General features: G+C 39.8%; 1 protein-coding gene and 1 pseudogene across 1 annotated transcript in view; both read left to right on the forward strand.

The window, feature by feature from the left end:
- Nucleotides 1-1201: 1201 nt before the first annotated feature.
- The window catches only part of ALMS1 (ALMS1 centrosome and basal body associated protein), a 223335-nt gene continuing 204039 nt past the window's right edge, over nucleotides 1202-20497 (forward strand). Inside the window, exon 1 of the mRNA XM_072766940.1 lies at nucleotides 1202-1635. Coding sequence (XP_072623041.1) covers nucleotides 1297-1635 — 339 coding nt within the window. The 5' untranslated portion in view covers nucleotides 1202-1296. The remainder of the gene's footprint in view (nucleotides 1636-20497) is intronic.
- LOC112916737 (E2F-associated phosphoprotein pseudogene) lies at nucleotides 13216-14091 on the forward strand (annotated as a pseudogene).

The raw sequence follows: 20497 nt of genomic DNA on the forward strand, positions 1-20497 counted from the left end.
AAGGAAAAGCCTCAATCTGTCATAAGAAGAGTTATATTTGATTATACTCACAGTCCATTTAGGGGTGTTCATAAGGGCCCTGAGGGTTGGGCTCCAGTCTAAGTTCTATCTTTATAGTTTTGCCAGCACTGGGTCATTGGCAGATAGGACGTGCATCATTGGCAATACCCCTAAAAATTATCCCACCAATGTTGTTTTGATATCATTGCCTCTTTGCTTCTGTGGCTAGATATCATGAAGAATTTTTGCTGGACTCTAACTATGGCTATATCCTTAGGTAATAGCAGAGCATCCCAAGGTTCTTTAATTTGCTATTCATTTTACAGGAGTTCCTGAAATAGTCAGGAAATCTGTTTGTAAAGCACTTCAAAATCATTGACTAACCTAAAAATATATGTGCTATCAGTACAAATACTTGCCCTTTATTAGCTGGGCCAGGGCAATTCACTGGATTTGCAAAACACTTGGGATGGCACTGACTCAGCCAGCCAATTACTAGGTAAGAGACTTTGGGCAAGTTAGTTACTTTTTCTGAGCATTAGATTCTTCAAATATGAAATGGCAATAATACTCATCTCACAGAACTGTGAGCATTTAATGAGTTACTGCACAATGGTCGATGAATAATACCTACCACTAAGTCCTTCAGGTTGGTTATCTGCTTTCATTATCACAACCATCCTATGTGATGGTCTCTTATTTTATAGAGGCTCAGTCACACAGCCGTAAGTGGCGATGTCAGGATTCAAACTTCCATTTTTCTGATACCAGCGTCCAGTTCTAATCCCTCTACAGGCTCCAGACACTTTTTCACTGATAGGTTCAAGTGCCCAACATACACCCTGTCGTAAAGCAGGCACTCAACCTTCAAAAGTTTAGTTTGCAAGTTTGATGATCGCGGGTTTGTCCTCTCGGTGCAAGGGTTCAAAATTCAGTTTTGTCCTGGCCCAGCCGGGGGCTAAATTCTCCCGTCCCTAGAGAGGAACCCAGTCCGGGTTTATTGTGAGCTTTCAGCACTGTGAGCGCAAGATCCCAGCGGGTGACGAGGGCGCCGCCACTCCCTCCGCAGCCCGCGCCACGCCCCGGGCCTCCCCCGCCCGCCCCCGCGGGGCGTCCCTAGCAACGCGCGCTCTCACTCCTTGCCCCGCCCCTTCCGCGCGGCGCGGCGCGGCGCGCGGCGGCGGAGGCGGTCTTTGCGCCTGCGCGCGGCCGCAACCGCCAGCCCGCTCTCCTCCCTTCCCCTCCCCCCTTTCCCTTCTCCTCCTCCTCCTCTGCCTCCTAGAGCGAGACAGCAATATGGAGCCTGAAGACCTGCCGTGGCCCGGGGAGCTCGAGGAGGAGGAGGAGGAGGAGGAGGCGGAGGAAGAGGCGGAGGAGCCGGAGGAGCCGGAGGAGCCGGAGGAGCCGGCGAACCTGGGCTCAGAAGAGGTGGTGATGGTGGAGGAGGTGGAGGAAGAGCAGAGGCGGGAGCTGGACCCGGACTTTAACTACGAGAGCCCTCCTCGGGAGAGTACGGACGAGGAGGACGACGAAGAGGCCGAGGCCTGGCTGCAGGCGCACCCCGCTGGGCCTCTGCCTCCGTCCCCGCTCTCGCGGCACCGCTTCTCGCAGAACCAGCAGACCGGCCGCGAGCAGGTGAGGGGGGGCTGCGGTCGGGCGGCGTGAGGCGGGCGTCTCTGGGCGCCGCGCCCTGGCCCGCTGCCCGCTGCCCGCTGCCCGCTGCGGTCGCCGTGCGGGACAGGTACTGAACACGCCTTCCAAGGCTTGTAGCGGCCGTCTCGCCTCGTGGGCCCCCAACGCTTGCCCGGGTTCTGGCGGACTGCCTCAAGTCTCCCATTCTCTCTTGTTTCCCGCTCTCGCCGGGTCCCGGGCCTTTTGAATTAGACCAGATGTTCGGAGAGTCCGTATTCCCAGCGGGTGTAGTTAACAGTGCTTTGGGGAGGAGGTGGGGCTCCTGGTGCCCGTTTGTAGGAGTGGAGAGAGTGATTCTCCTGGGACTGCCTTGTTTGGGGAGACGGTTAGGAGATTAGTATGCCTGAAGGGCAGGCCTCTCCTCGAGGGAGTAGTGTGGATTAGGACGCTACGTGATTAGTCTCCCGAGGCTCCTCGCCTGTTTTGCTTCTCCAGACCCTCCTTTGTAGCAATAAGGGGGTCCCTCGTGAATAGCAGAAGGCTTTTGCTGCAGCTCCAGTTTGGAAAACTAGAAAGCACAAGGTAATGCACAATGGAGAAAAGAGCTGATTTTAGGCTCGGCCCCTGAAGGCCATTTTGACAAGGACTACATTTAATTCATGAACTTTTCAGGGAGAAAAAAAGGTTTGCTATTCAGTTTGGATATCAAATCATCACATGTTTGTTCAGTTTCTGTTGTGTGCAGGACGGGTCGTGGGGACCAAAAGAAGCCTAGGATTTATTGCCTAGGACTGCTCCATAGACGAGGTACAAACTGCAGAGTGAACTAAGTACAGCAAAGTACAAGTGAAGAGACAGAAGAGACATATATAGATCTGTGCTGTTCAACAGTCATCACTAGCCATAGGTGGCTCTTTGTATCTTATTTATTTAAAATGAAATATTTAAAATCCAGTGCGTCTCTTGTACTAGCCACTTTTTAAGTGCTCAATAGCCACAACTTGACTAGTGGCTGCTGTGCAGATAGAGAATAGTTCCATCATCACAGAAAGTTCTGTAGGACTTTGATGCTGTAGACTGTTTTGATCGTCAAAAAGTAGTAGTTATTGTTTTGCCTGGTAAATATTCCAGTGGGCACTTAATTCATTGAGCTTTCACCATGGGCATTCAGGTGTCCTGCAGGATGCCGAGGAACCTTGGAGAACCCAAACATTTAAAAACATTTTTTTTTAAAACATTTTTAAGTTAATTTTTAAAAATTTAAATTCAGCTCATTAACGTGTATTATTAGTTTCAAAGGTCAAGGTCAGTGATTCATCAGTCTTTTTTTTTTTTTTTTTTTTAAGATTTTATTTATTTATTCCTGAGAGAGAGAGAGACAGGGAGAGAGGCAGAGACACAGGCAGAGGGAGAAGCAGGCTCCTTGCGGGGAGCCCTATGCGGGACTTGATCCCAGGACCCTAGGATCATGCCCTTAGCCAAAGGCAGATGCTCAACCACTTAGCCCCCCGGGTGTCCCTCATCAGTCTTATATAATACCCTGTCCTCATTACCTCACCCAGTTATCCATTCCCCTAACCCCCTCCCCTCCAGCAACCCTCAGTTTGTTTCTATGATTAAGAGTCTGTATGGATTGTTTCCTTTTCAGATTTCATCTTGTTTTATATTTTTCCCCTCTCCTCCCCATGATCCTGTTTTGTTTTTCTTTTCTCTTTCTCTCTCTTTTTTTTTTTTTTTTTTAAGATTTTATTTATTCATGAGAGACAGAGAAAGAGGGACAGAGACATAGGCAGAGGGAGAACCAGGCTCCCTGCAGGAAGCCCAATGTGTGGGACTCAATCCTGGGACTCCAGGATGGCGCCCTGAGCCAAAGGCTCAACTGCTGAGCCACCCAGGTGTCCCTGTTTTGTTTCTTAAATACCATATATGAGTGAGATCATACAGTTGTCTTTCTCTGATTGACTTATTTCGCCTAGCATAATACCCTCTGGTACCATCCACATGGTTGCAAATGGCAATATTTATTTTATTTTATTTTATTTTATTTTATTTTATTTTATTTTATTTTATTTTATTTTTTTATTTTATTTTATTTTATATTTTATTTTATTTTATTTTATTTTATTTTATTTTATTTTATTTTATTTTATTTTATTTTATTTTTTGTGACTGAGTAGTATTCCCTTGTGTGTGTGTGTGTATGTGTATATATGTGTGTGTATATATATATATATATATATATATACCACCTCTTCTTTATCCATTTATCTGTTGATAGACATCTGGGCTCTTTCCATAGTTTGGCTATTGTGGACATTGCTGCTACAGACATTGGGGTGTAGGTGCCCCTTCAGATCACTACATTTGTGTCTTTGGGGTCGATACCTAGTAGTGCCACCATTGGGGTGGTAAGGTAGCTCTATTTTTAACTTCTTGAGGAACCTCCATACTGCTTTCCAGAGTGGCTGCACCAGTTTGCATTCCCACCAACATTGTGAGAGGATTCCTTTTTCTCTGCATCCTCGCCAACATCTGTGTTTCCTGACTTGTTAATTTTAGCCATTTCTGACCAGTGTGAGGTGGTATCTCATTGTAGTTTTGATTTGTATTTCCTTGGTGCCAAGTGACATGGAGCATTTTTTTATGTGTCTTTTGGCCATTTGTATATCTTCTTTGGAGAAATGTCTGTTCATGTCTTCTGCCCAATTCTTGATTGGATTATTTGTTCTTTGGGGGTGGACTTTTTTTTTTTTTAAAGATTTTATTTATTTATTCATGAGAGACACAGAGAGAGAGGTGGAGACATAGGCAGAGGGAGAAGCAGGCTCCATGCAGGGAGCCTGATGTGGTGCTCAGTCCGGGGACTCCAGGATCATGCCCTGGGCTGAAGGCAGGTGCTAAACCGCTGAGCCACCCATGCGTGCCTGAGTGTGGAATTTGATAAATTCTTTATAGGTTTTGGATACTAGCCCTTTATCTGATAAGACATTTGTAAATATCTTCTCCCATTCTGTTGGTTGATTGTCTTTTGGTTCTGTCAACTGTTTCTTTGCTGGGCAAAAGCTTTTTATCTTGATGAAGTCCCAGTAGTTCATTTTTGCTTTTCTTTCTCTTGCCTTTGGAGATGTGTCTAGCAAGAAATTGCTGTGACCAGGGTCATAGCAGTTGCTGCCTGTGTTGTTCTCCTCTAGGATTTTGATGGATTCCTGCCTCACATTTAGGTCTTTCATCCATTTTGAGTTTATTTTTGTGTATGGTGTGAGGAACTGGTCCAGTTTCATTCTTCTTCATGTGGCTATTCAGTTTTCTCAACACCATTTTTTGAAGAGACTCTTTTTTCCATTGGATATTTTATCCTGCTTTGTCCCAGATTAGTTGACTATAGAGTTCAGGGTCCATTTCTAGGTTCTCTGTTCAGTTCCATTAATCTGTGTGTCTGTTTTTGTGCCAGTACCACACTCTCTTGATGATTACAGCTTTGAAATGGAGCACGAAGTCCAGAATTGTGATGCCACTAGTTTTGGTTTTCTTTTTCAACATTCCTTTGGCTCTTCCAGGTCTTTTCTCATTCTGTACAAATTTTAGGATTTGTTCCAGCTCTGTGAAAAAAGTTGATAGTATTTTGATAGAGGTTACATTGACTATATAGATTGCTCTAGGTAGCATAGACATTTTAACAATATTTGTTCTTTCAATCCATGAGCATGAATGTTTTTCCATTTTGTTGTGTCTTCCTCAATTTGTTTCTTAAGTGGTCTATAGTTTTCTGTACTCAGAAAACAACCTTACAACCAAGTCTTTTCCTGTACTCAGAAAACTATAGACTACTTTGCATCTTTTGTTACGGTTATTCCTAGGTATCCTATGGTTTGGGGTTCAGTTGTAAATGGGATTGACTCCTTAGTTTCTCTTTCATTGTTGGTATATAGAAATGCCGCCGATTTCTGTGCATTGATTTCTGTTGCAGAATTCCTGTATGAGTTCTAGCAATTTTGGGGTGAAGTCTTTTGGGTTTTTAACATAGAGTATCATGACATTTGTGAAGAGTGAGAGTTTGACTACTTTGCTGATTCGGGTACCTTTTATTTCTTTTTGTTGTCTGATAGGTGAGACTGGAACTTCCAGTTGAACAACGGTGGTGAGAATGGGCATCTCGGTCATATTTCTGACCTTAGGGGAAAAGCTCTCGAATTTTTCCCCATTGAGAATGATATTTGCTATGGCTTTTTATATGTGGCTTTTGTGATATTGAGGTATGTTGCCTCTCTCTCTACACTGTGAAGAGTTTTAATCAAGAAGGGATGCTGTACTTTGTTAAATGCTTTTTCTGCATCTATTGAGAGGATCATATGGTTCTTGTCCTTTCTTTTGTTAACATAGTGTATCCCATTGATTGATTTGTGAATGTTGAACCATCCTTGCAGCGCAGGAATAAATCCCACTTGGTCATGGCGACTAATCCTTTTAACATACTGTTGGATTCTACTGGCTAATATCTTGGTGAGAATTTTTGCATTCATGTTCATCAGGAATATTGGTCTGTAATTCTCCTTTTTTTTTTTTTTAATTCTCCTTTTTTTTTTTTTAATTTTTTTTTTTTATTTATGATAGTCACAGAGAGAGAGAGAGAGAGAGAGGCAGAGACACAGGCAGAGGGAGAAGCAGGCTCCATGCACCGGGAGCCCGATGTGGGATTCGATCCCTGGTCTCCAGGATCGCGCCCTGGGCCGAAGGCAGGCGCCAAACCGCTGTGCCACCCAGGGATCCCCTAATTCTCCTTTTTGATGGGTTCTTTGGTTTTGGGATCAAGATCAAGGTAATGCTGGCTTCATAGAGTTTGGAAGTTTTCCTTACATTTCTGTTTTTTGAAACTGCTTCAGAAGAAGAGTAGGTATTGATTCTTCTTTAAATGTTTGGTAGAATTCCCGTGGGAAACCATCAAGCCCTGGACTCTTGTTGGGAGATTTTTGATTGCTTGCTTCAATTTCGTTGCTGGTTATCCCAAATTTTTTTTTTTTTTTTTTTAAATCTCTGCCTTTCTAGTGTTCATGTAAGGAGGCAGACAAAATTCATGTGGTCACATAAATAAAAGTAAAACTTTATGTACTAACATGCTTTTTTTTTTTAAATAAAAATTTTATTTATTGTGCTAACAGTGCTTTGAAAGCATACGATAAGGAAATCTGACATTGTTAATTGAAGCTGGAGAAAGCTTCCTTGGGGAAGTTCTGATAGAGCTAAAATCTGAAGACAAATTAAGGTTAACTAGGCAAAGGGAAGAGAAAACCTCCCAGTTGAGGGAAAGGCACATGGAAAGTTGCTGTTGGAGAGAGCATGGCATTTCCAGGGAACCAAAGGCAAATATGGATGCAGGCTTTATCTCTGGAGCTTTGGAAAGTCATTGAAAATGTTTAAGGCATTTTCAGTGACAAGATTTGTGTTTCAGAAAGATCACTTTGTAGCAGAATGGGGAACAGCTTTGACAGCAGGATGGAGTAGGAAGTGGCAATAAGTCAGGGATGCTAATTAATTAGTAAGCCATTGCATCATTGCCAGGCAAAAGATGATAATACTTTGGGACAAGAAAGTATGGATGGATATAGAAAAAAGTAGACTGATTTAAGAAGTATTTAAGAGGTAAAATCATCACATTTATCACTTAATTTTACATTACTACTATACTAATAATACTAATAATATACTAATAATAGATTAGATGTGGAACATGAAGGCAAGAAGATGTCTGGGTGTTAGAATATTGAATGAATAATTGTCAAATATTGAGATATGGCCAGGTTAATGATGAGAGTGTTGGAGGGGAGGGATTGGTTGAGGTGAGCATTAAGATTATAAGATTGGTTTTGGAGATAAGGGGAGAAGTTTGTGTTGAAGATTTCAAGTTATAAGTTACCTACATACAACCATAATTAAAGCCTATCTTGTTCATGAGGTCTTCTAACTTTTATTTTGTTCTATGACTTCTTGTTTGAATAACTATTAGTATTTAAATTTGTATCTCTAAGCCTAGAAGAAGAACTTGTTAAACTACTTTAACTCTTATTAGAGCCAGTGTGAAAAATTTTATCTTAGCCTCCCCCCCCCCCCCTTGGTTAAATGATTTTATTTAAAAGACACTGTGGGAGGGCAGCCCCAGTGGCACAGAGGTTTAGCGCCGCCTGCAGCCCGGGGTGTGATCCTGGAGACCCGGGATCGAGTCCCACATCGGGCTCGCCGCATGGAGCCTGCTTCTCCCTCTGCCTGTGTCTCTGCCTTTCTCTCTCTCTCTCTCTCTGTCTCTATGAATGAATAAAATAAAATCTTTTAAAAAAAAAAAAGACACTGTGGGAAAACAGCACCATAATTTTGCCTAATTGATCTTTGGCCCTAAAATACAGCAATATAAGAGAAGGAACAATTCAATTCAAGACAAATGATCAAATAAAATTAGTTTATTATTTTTTAAAAAATTTATTTAAGTTAAATTAACATATAGTGTATTAGTTTCAGGGGTAGAATTTAGTGATTCATCAGTCTTATATAACACCCAGTACTCATTACATCATGTACCCTCCTTAATGTCCATCACCCAGTTAAGTTACTCTATCCTCCTACCCCCTTCCCTTCCAGCAACTCTGTTTCCTATGATTAAGAGTCTCTCATGGTTTGTCTCTGTATTATTCTGTTTAACAGTGATGTATGTGTAATAAAAACCTTGCTTCTTAGAGCTCATTTTTTTTCCCGCAGAAGTGTGTGGTTCGTTCGCTTTTTCTTTTCTTTTCTTTTCTTTTCTTTTCTTTTCTTTTCTTTTCTTTTCTTTTCATTTCATTTCATTTCATTTCATTTCATTTCATTTCTTTCTTTTTAGAGAAATCCGATGTTTTGATATTTTCCTGTTTACCTTGGAGAATATATGAAAGTCTAGATGATGTTTTGTATTAAAGGTAGGGTTTTTTTTTTTAAGGTAGTTTTAAGATGATATAAAGAGTATTAAGATTTTTTTCCTTTTGCTCACTGACTTTAAAATTTATTGGCATAAATTGGAAAATATTTGAAGGGGAAACTTTAACATGTGACTTGCTAGACATTTATGAACTATAAAATCTTATTTTTAAAAAGATTTATCTATTCATTAGAGAGAGAGAGTGCGCATGTGCAATTAGAGAGGAAGGGCAGAAGGAGAAGGGAGAGTTTTAAGCAGTTTCCATGCTGACTTTGGAGCCTGACTTTGGAGCCTGACTTTGGATGTTCAGACTCTCCCATCAGGATATCATTTCATGGGAGAAAAGAACAAGGCCTGAGCCCCTTCTTCACCTTTCTGCTCCCATCTCCAAATTTGTCTACAGTGTATAATTTATGTTTTTGATACATATTTTATTCTTAATGTTAATCCTTGTTTTCCTAGGATAAAAAACTATGTTACAGTTTTTCTCTTAAGGAATTGCTGGATTTTATTTGCAGATATTTTATAAATGATTATAGTTTTAAGGTTGAATTATTTTTTTAACCTGTCTTTATCAAATGTAGCATTAATATTATATCATTTTCGTACAAAGCACTGGAAAGATTTTTCTTTTTCTTTCCTGAATCAGTTGAAGTAATAAAATAATTTTTCTTGCATGTTTGAAAAATAATCACTAGTGAAACTACTTTGCCTTTAGATTCCTTTTAGGGTTTTGGTTTATACAGACTCACTTTTCTTGTTTAATTTTGGTAACTTATGATTTCTTAGAAAATTATTTAGCAAGAATTTCTTGTTGATTATAATGAAGTGCTACACAATATTCTTTTTCCTTTGCATCTGTAGTTATTTCCTTTTTTTTTCTTTTTTACAAGATTTTATTTATTTATTCATGAGAGACACAGAGAAAAAGAGAGAGAGAAGAGAGAGGCAGAGACACAGGCAGAAGGAGAAGCAGGCTCCCTGCTGGGAGCCCAAAGGGGGACTTGATTAGGGGACCCCAGGATCATGACCTGAGCCAAAGGCAGACACTCAACCGCTGAGCCACCAAGGCGCCCAGTTTTCATCTTTTACTATTTCCCTAGATTTATTTTTATTTTACTTGAATGCTTTAAATGCTTAATTGGCTTTTTAAAAAACATTTCCAACAGATTTATTGAGATTAATACATATATCATCCTTAAAGTATATAATTCAGTGATTTTCGGTATATTAATAGATATGTTCAACCAACGTTACCGTCAACTTTACAACATTTTTGTCATCTCAAAATTCCCCCCAAACCCTGTACATTTTAGTTTTATCACCCCCTTGCCCTCCAATCTTCCATTCCTCTAATCAGCTTTGAATCTACTTTTTTCTATCTTTAGATTTGCATGTTCTGGGCATTGAATATAAAAGGAATAATAGAACATGTCTTTTGTGACTAGCTTCTTTTACTTAGCACAGTGTTTTCAGGAAACATCCATGTATATAGCATGCATCAATACTTCATTCCTTTTTGTGGCTGAATAAGATTCCTTTGTATGGATATATTGTATTTATTCATTCATCAGTTGATGAATATTTGTTTTTTTTTCTACCTTTTGGCTATTATGAATAATGTTACTGTAAACATTTGTGTACAAGTTCTTGTTTGGACATGTTTTCATTTCTATTGGGTATATGTCTAGAAGTAGAATTGCTGGACATGTAGTAACTCCATGTTTAACCTTTGAGGAACTGCCAGACTGTTTCCCAAAACAGCTGCACTATTTTACATTCCTACAACCAGTGTATGAAAGTTCCAGTCTCTCTATATCTTTGTGAGCACTTATTATTATCTGAATTTTTTTTTAAGGTTTTATTTATTTGAGAGAGAGCACGAGCAGAGTGCAGGTAGGTGTGGGAAGGGCAGAGGGAGAGGGAGAATCAGACTCCCTACTGAGCAGGAATCCTGAAGTGGGGCCAATCCCAAGATCTAAAGGTCATGACCTGAGCTGAAGGCACACACTTAACCTACTGTGCCATCTAGGTACCCCATTATTAGCTGACTTTTTGATTGTAGCCATCCTGGTGGATGTGACATGATAAATATATCATTGTGGTTTTGATTTGCATTTCCCTGATGGCTTATGATATTGTGCGTCTTTTCTTGTGTTTATTGGCCATTTGCATATCTTGGGCAAAATATCCATTCAGACTCTTTGCTCATTTTTATTTTAGTCATTTGTCTATTTACTGTTGAGTAAGAATTCTTTATACAGTCTTCATATTTTCCACAATGTGAATTTAAAATTCCCGTATAAGGATCCCTGGGTGGCGCAGCGGTTTGGCGCCTGCCTTTGGCCCAGGGCACGGTCCTGGAGACCCGGGATCGAATCCCACATCGGGCTCCCGGTGCATGGAGCCTGCTTCTCCCTCTGCCTGTGCCTCTGCCTCTCTCTCTCTCTCTCTCTCTGTGACTATCATTTAAAAAAATAAATAAATAAATAAAATAAAATAAAATTCCCGTATAAGATGTCTGATTTGCAATATTTTCTCACAGTTTGTGGATTCTTTCACATTCTTTTTAAAAAATATTTTATTTATTTATTCATGAGAGACACACAGAGAGAGACAGAGGCACAGGCAGAGGGAGAAGCAGGCTCCCTGCAGGGAGCCTGATGTGGGACTCAATCCCTTGGCTCCAGGATCATGCCTTGGGCCAAAGGCTGACGCTAGTCCCCTGAGCCACCCAGGGATCCTTCTTTTCACATTCTTGATAGTGTTTTTTTAAGCACAAAAAGTTTTATTTTTGATGAAGTCTAATTTATCTTTTTGTTGTTGTTGCTTGTGGTTTTGGTATCCTATCTTAGAAACTGTTGCTGAATGTGAAGTCCTAAAGATTTGACCCCAGTGTTTTCTCTAAGAGTTTTTTAGTTTTTGCTCTTACATTTAGGGCTCTGATCAATTTTGAGTTTTTTTTTTTTAAGATTTTATTTATTCATGAGAGACACACACGGGGAGAGAGAGAGAGAGAGAGAGAGAGAGAGAGAGAGAGAGAGAAAGAGAGAGAAGCAGAGACATAGGCAGAGGGAGAAGCAGGCTCCATGCAGGGAGCCGGATGCGGGACTCGATCCCGGGTCTCCAGGATCATGCTCTGGGCTGAAGGCAGCACTAAACCACTGAGCCACCCGGGCTGCCCAATTTTGAGTTATTTTTTCATGTGGTGTTCAACCTCATTCTTTTGTATGTGGCTACTCAGTTGTCCCAGCAACATTTGTTGAGAAGGCTATTCTTTTCAATTGAATGGTCTTAGCACTCTTGTTGAAAATCAGTTGACCATTGATATATGGGTTTATTTCTGGACTCTCAGTTCTATTCTATTATTCCGTATGTCCAAATTTATACCATCCTACACTTTTTTGATTACCATTGCTTAGTAGGAAGCTTTGAAATGAGGATGTGTGAGTCTTCCAACTTTGCTCTTCTTTTTCAAGATTTTTTTGGCTATTCTAGATCCCTTGCAATTCTATATGAATTTTAGGATCAGCTTGTCCATTTCAACAAAGAAGCCAGCTGGTGTTTTGATAGAAATTACATTGAATCTGTAGATCAGTTTGAGAATATTGCCATCTTAGCAATGCTAGAGCTTCTGATCCATGAACATAGGATATCTTTCCATTTTTTAGATCTTTTGCAAATATGTTCAATACTGTTTTGTACTTTTCAGGGTATAAGTTTGATACTTTTTTTCTTAAATTATTCTAAATTTTTTTTGGTGCTGTTGTAAGTAGTTTTTTTGAATTTCATTTTGGGATTGTTCATTACAAGTGTATAAAAAGACAATTGATTTTTTTTTTTGACAATTTATTTTTGTATGTTCATCTTGTCACCTGCAATTTTGCTGAACTCGTTTATTCTAATAGATTGTTAGTGGATTTTGTAGGATTTTCTACATAAAAGACCATGTCAAATGTGGTCAAATATGGTTTCATTCTTTCCAAAGCTGAATGCTTTTTATTTATTTTTCTTGTCTAACTTCCTTGGATAGAATTTCCAGTATAGTGTTGAATAAAATTGGTGAAAATGGATATCCTTGTCTTATTCCTGATCTTAGGGGAAAGCATCCAGTTTTTTAACTGAAAGTAGGATATTACTTGTAGGTTTTTCATAGGTGCCTTTATCAGATTGATGAAATTCCTTCTATTCCCAGTTTGTGGAGTATTGTTTATCATGAAAAGGTATTAGATTTTGTTAAATTATTCTATTATTTGGTGTATTGATATTAGGATGTTAAGCCAAGCGTGCATTCTGGAGATAATTTACTTCATCATGGTGTATAAATATTTTATATGTTGTAGGACATAGGAACATATATATGTGTGTATATATATATATATATATATGCACACATATATATACACACACACAAATTTGCCTAATATTTTTTATTAGTGTGTGTGTATATATATATATACTAATTAATATTTTTAAAAAGAATATTTGCATTTATAGTCTCAAGATAATGGTCTATAGTTTTTGTGATGTTTTTTGTCTGGCTTAGTATCCAGGTAATACCGACTTCATAAAACGAGTTGAAACTGTTCCTTCTGACCTGTGGCGTAAACAGCTGCTGTGTGGACGCTTGTAGTTGGCGTCCAAGGGTGTAGGTCACCATGAGCCGGCTCCAGGATGAGTATGACCCCTATGCTGTGGAAGAGCCTAGCGACGAGGAACCCGCTTTGAGCAGTTCTGAAGATGAAGTGGATGTGCTTTTACATGGAACTCCTGACCAAAAAAGAAAACTCATCAGAGAATGTCTTACTGGAGAAAGTAAATCATCTAGTGAAGATGAATTTGAAAAAGAAATGGAAGCTGAATTAAATTCCACCCTAAAAACAATGGAGGACAAGTTATCCTCTCTGGAAACAGGGTCTTCCTCAGGAACTGGAAAAGTTGGAACAGCTCTGACAAAGTACTATGATGATATATATTTTGATTCTGATTCTGAAGATGAAGACAAAACAGCACAGGTAACCAAGAAGAAAAAGAAAAAACGACACAGGATTCCAACAAACGATGAGTTATTATATGATCCTGAAAAAGATAACAGAGATCAGGCCTGGGTTGATGCACAAAGAAGAGGCTACCATGGTTTTGGAATACAGAGACCATATTAATAACAGCAGCCTGTTCCAAATAGTGGTGCTGTCTTGAATTGCCCTGCCTGCATGACCACACTATGTCTTGATTGCCAAAGGCATGAATCATACAAAACTCAGTGTAGAGCAATGTTTGTGATGAATTGTTCTGTCAAAAAAGAGGAGGTTCTAAGATACAATATCCCAGAGAACAGGAAGAAGAGGCGAGGCCATAAAAAGATGAGGTCTAACTACGAAGACGCTGCAGAGCAGACAGAGGCACAAGCAGAAGAAATCTATCACCCGGTTATGTGCACTGAATGTTCCATGGAAGTGGCCGTCTATGACAAGGATGAAGTCTTTCATTTTTTCAATGTTTCAGCAAGTCATTCTTGAATAGTTCAGTTGGCATTTAATTGCCCAATACAGTATATAAGGCAAACATGGACAGTTATTACCCTCTTGACTATTCATATCAAGTAACATTCTGAGTGGTTATCTGAGGATGCAGTGTTTATCTTTTTGAAAGAGAATGGTTGTCAGCCTTCATCCCTCCACCCCCTTTAAAAAATTTTTCCCCAGCTCTGATGGGCCTGATAATTCATTCCCTCTTTGAGGGGCATTTGGAAACTATGGGGCTTTTCGTGTATTAAAGCTCTTTAGAGGGGATCCCGGGGTGGCGCAGGGGGATCCCAGGGTGGCGCAGCGGTTTAGCGCCTGCCTTTGGCCCAGGGCGCGATCCTGGAGACCTGGGATCGAGTCCCACGTTGGGCTCCTGGTGCATGGAGCCTGCTTCTGTCTCTGCCTCTCTCTCTCTCTCTCTGTGACTATCATAAATAAATAAAAAATACCTTTAAAAAAAAAAAAGCTCTTTAGAATTAAAATGTTCTGCAGTTATAAGTAAAACAAAACAAAACAAAACAAAAAACTGTTCCTTCTGTTTATGAAGGATTGGCATTAAGAATTTTTTGACTCTTTGGTAGACTATACCATATAAGTCTGGGCTTTTCTTTTGGGAAAATACTTTATTTTTTTTTGGGGGGGGGGATATTTTAGTTACTAATTGATTCTCTTTCCTTGCTATATGTCTTTTCTGATGGTCTATTTCTTCTATTTTTTTTTAATTTTTATTATTTTTTTAACTAAAACAGTTGACAATTTTATTTTCACATTTCGCAATACAAATGAAAATTGCCTTTTTTGTTGTTGTTTGTTTGTCCCACTACTCCCCTGCAAAAACTATTCTTTGATAGGAAGGGGAAGCAAGTCTTCCTTACGCTGTTAGAAAACACCCAGAGTCACAGCACCATGATCTTCTGGTGAAGTAGAACAAGTAATATAAAATGAATATAAAGAGCTTCCTGTCTCTACTTATCTGTCTGGTCGAGTCATTCTTGGCCAAGTGGGCACCATCATAGGATGAGCAGGAGGTCTCATCATTGGGGGCCCAGGCATCATTGGCATGTGGCCTCCCATAGGTGGCCTCATTCCAGGAGCAGGTCCCACTGGCATCATCCCAAGAGGAGGAGGGCCCATCATTGGCATCATGGGAGGGGGGAGCTGGCATCATACCAGGGCGAGGAGGACCTGGGAGACTGGGGGGAGGTGGGATCATTGCCCCTGCAGGAGGAGGAGCAGAGAATGGAGTAGGAGATAATCTTTCCTTGATGAAATGCAGCGGTTGTTTTGTCTATCAGGCTCTGAGCCTACTCTTCCATCCATTTCTGATAGTAGTCTTTCACATTCTCTTTGTGTTTCCTACCACTGCAGTGTGTCTTTCTCACAGATGGAGAGTCATGGGTGAGGTATGTGTCACAGTAGTCACAGTAAAACTTAGGCATGTTGCTCTGCAGGCCGTTGGCCACTCTGTCCTTCTTTTTTAAAATATTTTTTATTTATTTTATTTAAGAGAGAGAGTCAAAGAATGAGAGCATGAGTGGGGGCAGGGGGCAGAGGGAAAGGGAAAAGCCGTACAGGATTGATCTCAGGACCCTGGGAACATGATCTAAGCCGAAGGCAGATGCTTAACTAACAGAGCCACCCCAGATGCCCCTTTCTGTTTCTTCTTGAGTTTTCAGTAATTTGTGTTTTCATTTCTTCCAGGTTATCAACTTTAACATATGGTTTTTCACAGTATTTCCTTATAGCTATTCGTATTTTTCTTTTTTTTTTTTTTTAAGTTGCTATTCGTATTTCTATAAGATTGGTAATGAAGTTCCCTCTTTAATTTCTGATTTAAAGTAAAATGAGTACTGTCATTTTTTCTTGGCAAGTCTGGCTAAAGGATTTTTTTTTTTTAATTTTTTTTTTAAAATTTTTATTTATTTATGATAGTCACAGAGAGATAGAGAGAGAGGCAGAGACACAGGCAGAGGGAGAAGCAGGCTCCATGCACCGGGAGCCTGACGTGGGATTCGATCCTGGGTCTCCAAGATCGCGCCCTGGGCCAAAGGCAGGCGCCAAACCACTGCGCCACCCAGGGATCCCTGGCTAAAGGATTTTTAATTTTGGTGATATTTTCAAAGATCTAATCTTTAGTTTCGTTGATTTTTCACTGTTCTCTATTTCATTTATTTCTGTTTTAGTCTTATTTTCTTCCTTTTGTTTTCTTTGGGTTTAGTTTCCTTTTTTTTTAGTTTATGTTGCATGGGTAGACTTTTACTTGAGATCTTTGTTATATTTGTAATGTACACATTTGTAGCTATAAATTTCCCTGTAAGCACTGCGTTGGCTTCAATCCATAGTTTTAGTATGTAGTATTTTTGTTACCATCTCAAAATATTTGAAAATTCTTGTTGTGATTTCTTTTTTTGACCCGTCGGTTATTTAAGAGTTTGTTGCTTAATTTCCTCCCATTTGTGAATTTACCCAATTTCCTTCTGTTACTGATTTCTGCCTTTATTTTATTTGGAGAATAAACTTTTTGTATTTTGAATTATTTAAAAATTTCAAGGCTTGTTTTATGGCCTAACATATAGTCTATCCTGGAGAATGTTCCATGGATGCTAGAGAGGAATGCATATTCTGGGCTCTGGGCGGGAAATGTTCTATTTTATTTGTAGATCTAGTTTGTTTATGGGAGCATTCACATCTTATAGTTGCTTGTTAGTCTATTGGCAAGATGGCTATCCTTTTTTTAAAGTAGACTATTTGGGAGCAGTTTTGTTACAGAAAAATTAAGCAGAAAGTACAGAATTCCTATACATTACCCCTCTCCATTTTTTCTATTATTAACATCTTGCACTATTGTGGGTTTGTGACAATTAGTAAGCCAGTACTGATACATTATTAGTATTTAACATTTTATTTATTCATGAGAAACGCAGAGAGAGAGGCAGAGATACAGGCAGAAGCAGGCCCATGCAGGGAGCCCGACGTGGGACCCGATCCGGGTCTCCAGGATCACACCTTGGGCTAAAGGCGGTGCTAAACCGCTGAGCCACCCGGGCTGCCCCTGATACATTATTTTTAATTAAAGTCCATAGTTTATGTTAAGGTTCACTCTTGATACATCCTATGGATTTTGACAATGTATAATGTCATATATCCATTATTACAGTATTGTACACGTAGTTAGAATCAAACAGTATGTAGCCTTTTCAGAATGACTTCTTTCACTTATGCATTTAAGTTTCCTCCATGTCTTTTTACAGTTTGATAGCTCATTTCTCCTTTTCTCCTTGACTTTTTTTATTTATTGTGGTAAAATATACATAACATAAAATTTACCATTTTAACCATTCTTAAGTGGTATTACACATTTGTTGTGTAACCATTGCCATCATCCATCTCCAGAACTGTTTTATCCTCCCAAACTGAAATTTCAACATCTCTGCCATATCCGAGTCAAGTTCTGATGCCTGCTCTGTCCCATCAAACTGTTTTTGTCTTTTAATATGTCTTTTAATTTTTTTTCAAAGTCACATATTTACTAAGTGAATACGATATCTGAATACGAACTGAAATATCTAAGCCTGTAGTGTGAAGTTTTATATTTGCCTGGCTAGAGTGGGGTTGTGTTTACTTTTTGGTGTAGCTTTACGTGTCCTGGGCTAAAATTTCCTTTGGTGACCTTGTTTTTGTCTCCTCTGTCATCTTTGGGTTTCTCTAAGGATTTATTCTTTTTTTTTTTTTTTTTTTTTTTAGGTTTTATTTATTTATTTGAGATGGAGAGAGAGTACAAGTGGGGAAGAGTGTCAGAGGGAGAGAGAGCAGTAGACTCTCTGCTAAGCAGGGAGCCTGATGTGGGGCTCAATGCTAGGACCCTGAGATCATGACCTGAGCCACCCAGGCATCCTAGAATTTATTCTTAAATAAGGCCTGAGATGTACTTTCAGTTATATTCCCCTATTATTATTAGGAGCCCTATTGATGCAGGAAAATGTGTGTGAGGTGGGGAAGGAAGTGTTCTGTAGGCCTATTATTAGGTTTCAGGGTCCCCCCCGGCCCCCGCCCTGGACTGTGATTTTTACTGAGGTTTTCATTGTCTTTCTCTGAAGTGAGACAGGAAAGCTAAAAGGGGGCTGGAGTTGGGTATTTCTTTATGCCCTTGTTGAAGGCTAGAAGAAGCTGAAATTAATTACTTTCCTTCCCCTAGGTCTCCTAGTCTCTGGCAAAACCCAAGTGGGGTAGGCTCTGGTAAAATAGTTTTTTTGAGGGCAGGTCTTATTAAGAACAGAATGCTCTGAGTACATTTCAGAATGGGTACTTATCCCCTGCCCCTGTCAGAAGCAGGAGATTTTTCTTTGATTTTTAACTATGGGAACCTGGTACAGATCCTGGAGTAAAACTCATGGGTTTTGAATCTCAGGTTGTTCACCCTGAACCTCTAGCAAGTTGTCAGTAACAATTTAGGTTTTTCTACACTAGTACTGTTTGCCATGTGGGGGTATCTACTCCTTGGATTTGGCTCCAATAAATTGTAATTCTCCATATCGGCTTCTCTGTTTCTCCCATATTTAGGACTGTGGTTTGCCCTTCATTTCAGTTCCCTAATGGCAGTAAGAGTTGTTGGTTTTCAATTTGTTGAGCCTTGTCACTGTTGTCCTTGTTTGTTACGGAAGTGATGACTTTCTAACCCTTTGCATGCTGGGCCAGAACTCTTGTTTTTGTTATTTTTATAACAGACTTCATTGTTTAGATTCACAGAAAATTTGAGCAGAAAAATTGAGCACAGTGTAGGCATACTTTGGAGATATTGTGGATTCGGTTCCAGACCATTATAATAAAATGAATATTGCAGCAAAGCAAGTGAAAGGAACTTTTTGTTTGCTCAGTGCACATAAAAATTATGTTTACATTATACTGTAGTCTGTTATGTGTGCATTGTCTAAAACAACAATGTACATACCTTAATTACATAATTGCTAAATGCAAACCATCATCTGAGCTTTTAGCAAGTTGTAATCTTTGCTGGTAGAGAGTTTTGCCATGATGTTGATGATTGTTGACTGATCAGGGTTGTGTTTGCTGAAGGCTGATGTGGCTGTGGCAATTTCTTAAAAATGACAAAAATGAAGTTTGCCACATTAACTCTTGGTTTCATGAACAATTTCTCTGTAACATGTGACGCTATTTCATAGCATTTTACCCACAGTAGAACTTTTTTTTCTTTAGAGATTTATTTCTTTAGAGATTATTTAGAAGGGGGGGGGAATAGAGAGAAGGGGGGAGGAGCAGAGGGAAAGTGGGAGACAGAACCTCAGGTAGACTCCCTGCTGAACATGGAACCTGATGGCAGGGTTTGATCTCACGACCCTGAAATCATGACCTGGGCCAAAATCAAGAGGTGGATGCTTAGCCAACTGAGCTGCCCAGGTGCTCTTCCACAGTAGAATTTCTTTCAAAACCGAGGTCAGGGCAACCCGGGTGGCTGGCTCAGCGGTTTAGCGCCGCCTTCAGCACAGGGCGTGATCATGGAGACCTGGGATCGAGTCCCATGTCAGGCTCCCTGCATGGAGCCTGCTTCTCCCTCTACCTAAGTCTCTGCTTCTCTCTCTCTCTCTCTCTCTCTCTCTGTCTCTCATGAATAAATAAATAAAATCTTAAAAAAAAAAAAAATCCCGAGGTCAGTTCTCTCAAACCTTGCCACTGCCTCTCACACCCTTGCCATTACAAGATTATATAATATTTTTATTTTATTTTATTTTTAGGTTATGTAATATTTTAAATCCTATATTGTCATTCCAATAGTCATCACAGCATCTTCACAAAGAGTAGTTTCCATCTCAAGAAACCATTTTCTTGGGACACCTGGTAGTTTCCATCTCAAGAAACCATTTTCTTGGGACACCTGGGTGGCTGCCTTTGGCTCAGGGTGTGATCCAGGGTCCCAGGGTTGAATCCTGCATTGGGCTCCCTGTGAGGAGCCTGCTTCTCTCTCTACCTATGTATCTGCCTCTCTGTCTCTCTGTGTGTGTGTGTGTCTTTCATAAATAAATAAATAAAATCATTAAAAAAAACCCAACCATTTTCTTTGCTTGTTCATGGGAATCAACTCTTCATTAAAGTTTATCATGAGATTCTAGCAATTTGGTCATATCTTTCTTTAGGCTCTACTTCTAATTTTAGTCCTCTTACTATTTATGTCACATTTGCAGTTACTTCTTCCACTGGTATTGAACCCTGAGAATCATGCATGAGAGTTGGAATCTATTTCTTTCAAACCTTTTAATGTTGATAATTTACCTCTTCCTGTGAATCATGCCTATTCTTAATATTTAGAATGATGAATCTTTGCCAGAAGGTTTTCAATTTAATTTTCCCGGATTCATCAGAGGAATCTCTATCTATGGCAGCTATA

The sequence above is a fragment of the Vulpes vulpes genome, chromosome 8, assembly GCF_048418805.1.
Source record: "Vulpes vulpes isolate BD-2025 chromosome 8, VulVul3, whole genome shotgun sequence".
Lineage (NCBI taxonomy): Eukaryota > Metazoa > Chordata > Mammalia > Carnivora > Canidae > Vulpes > Vulpes vulpes.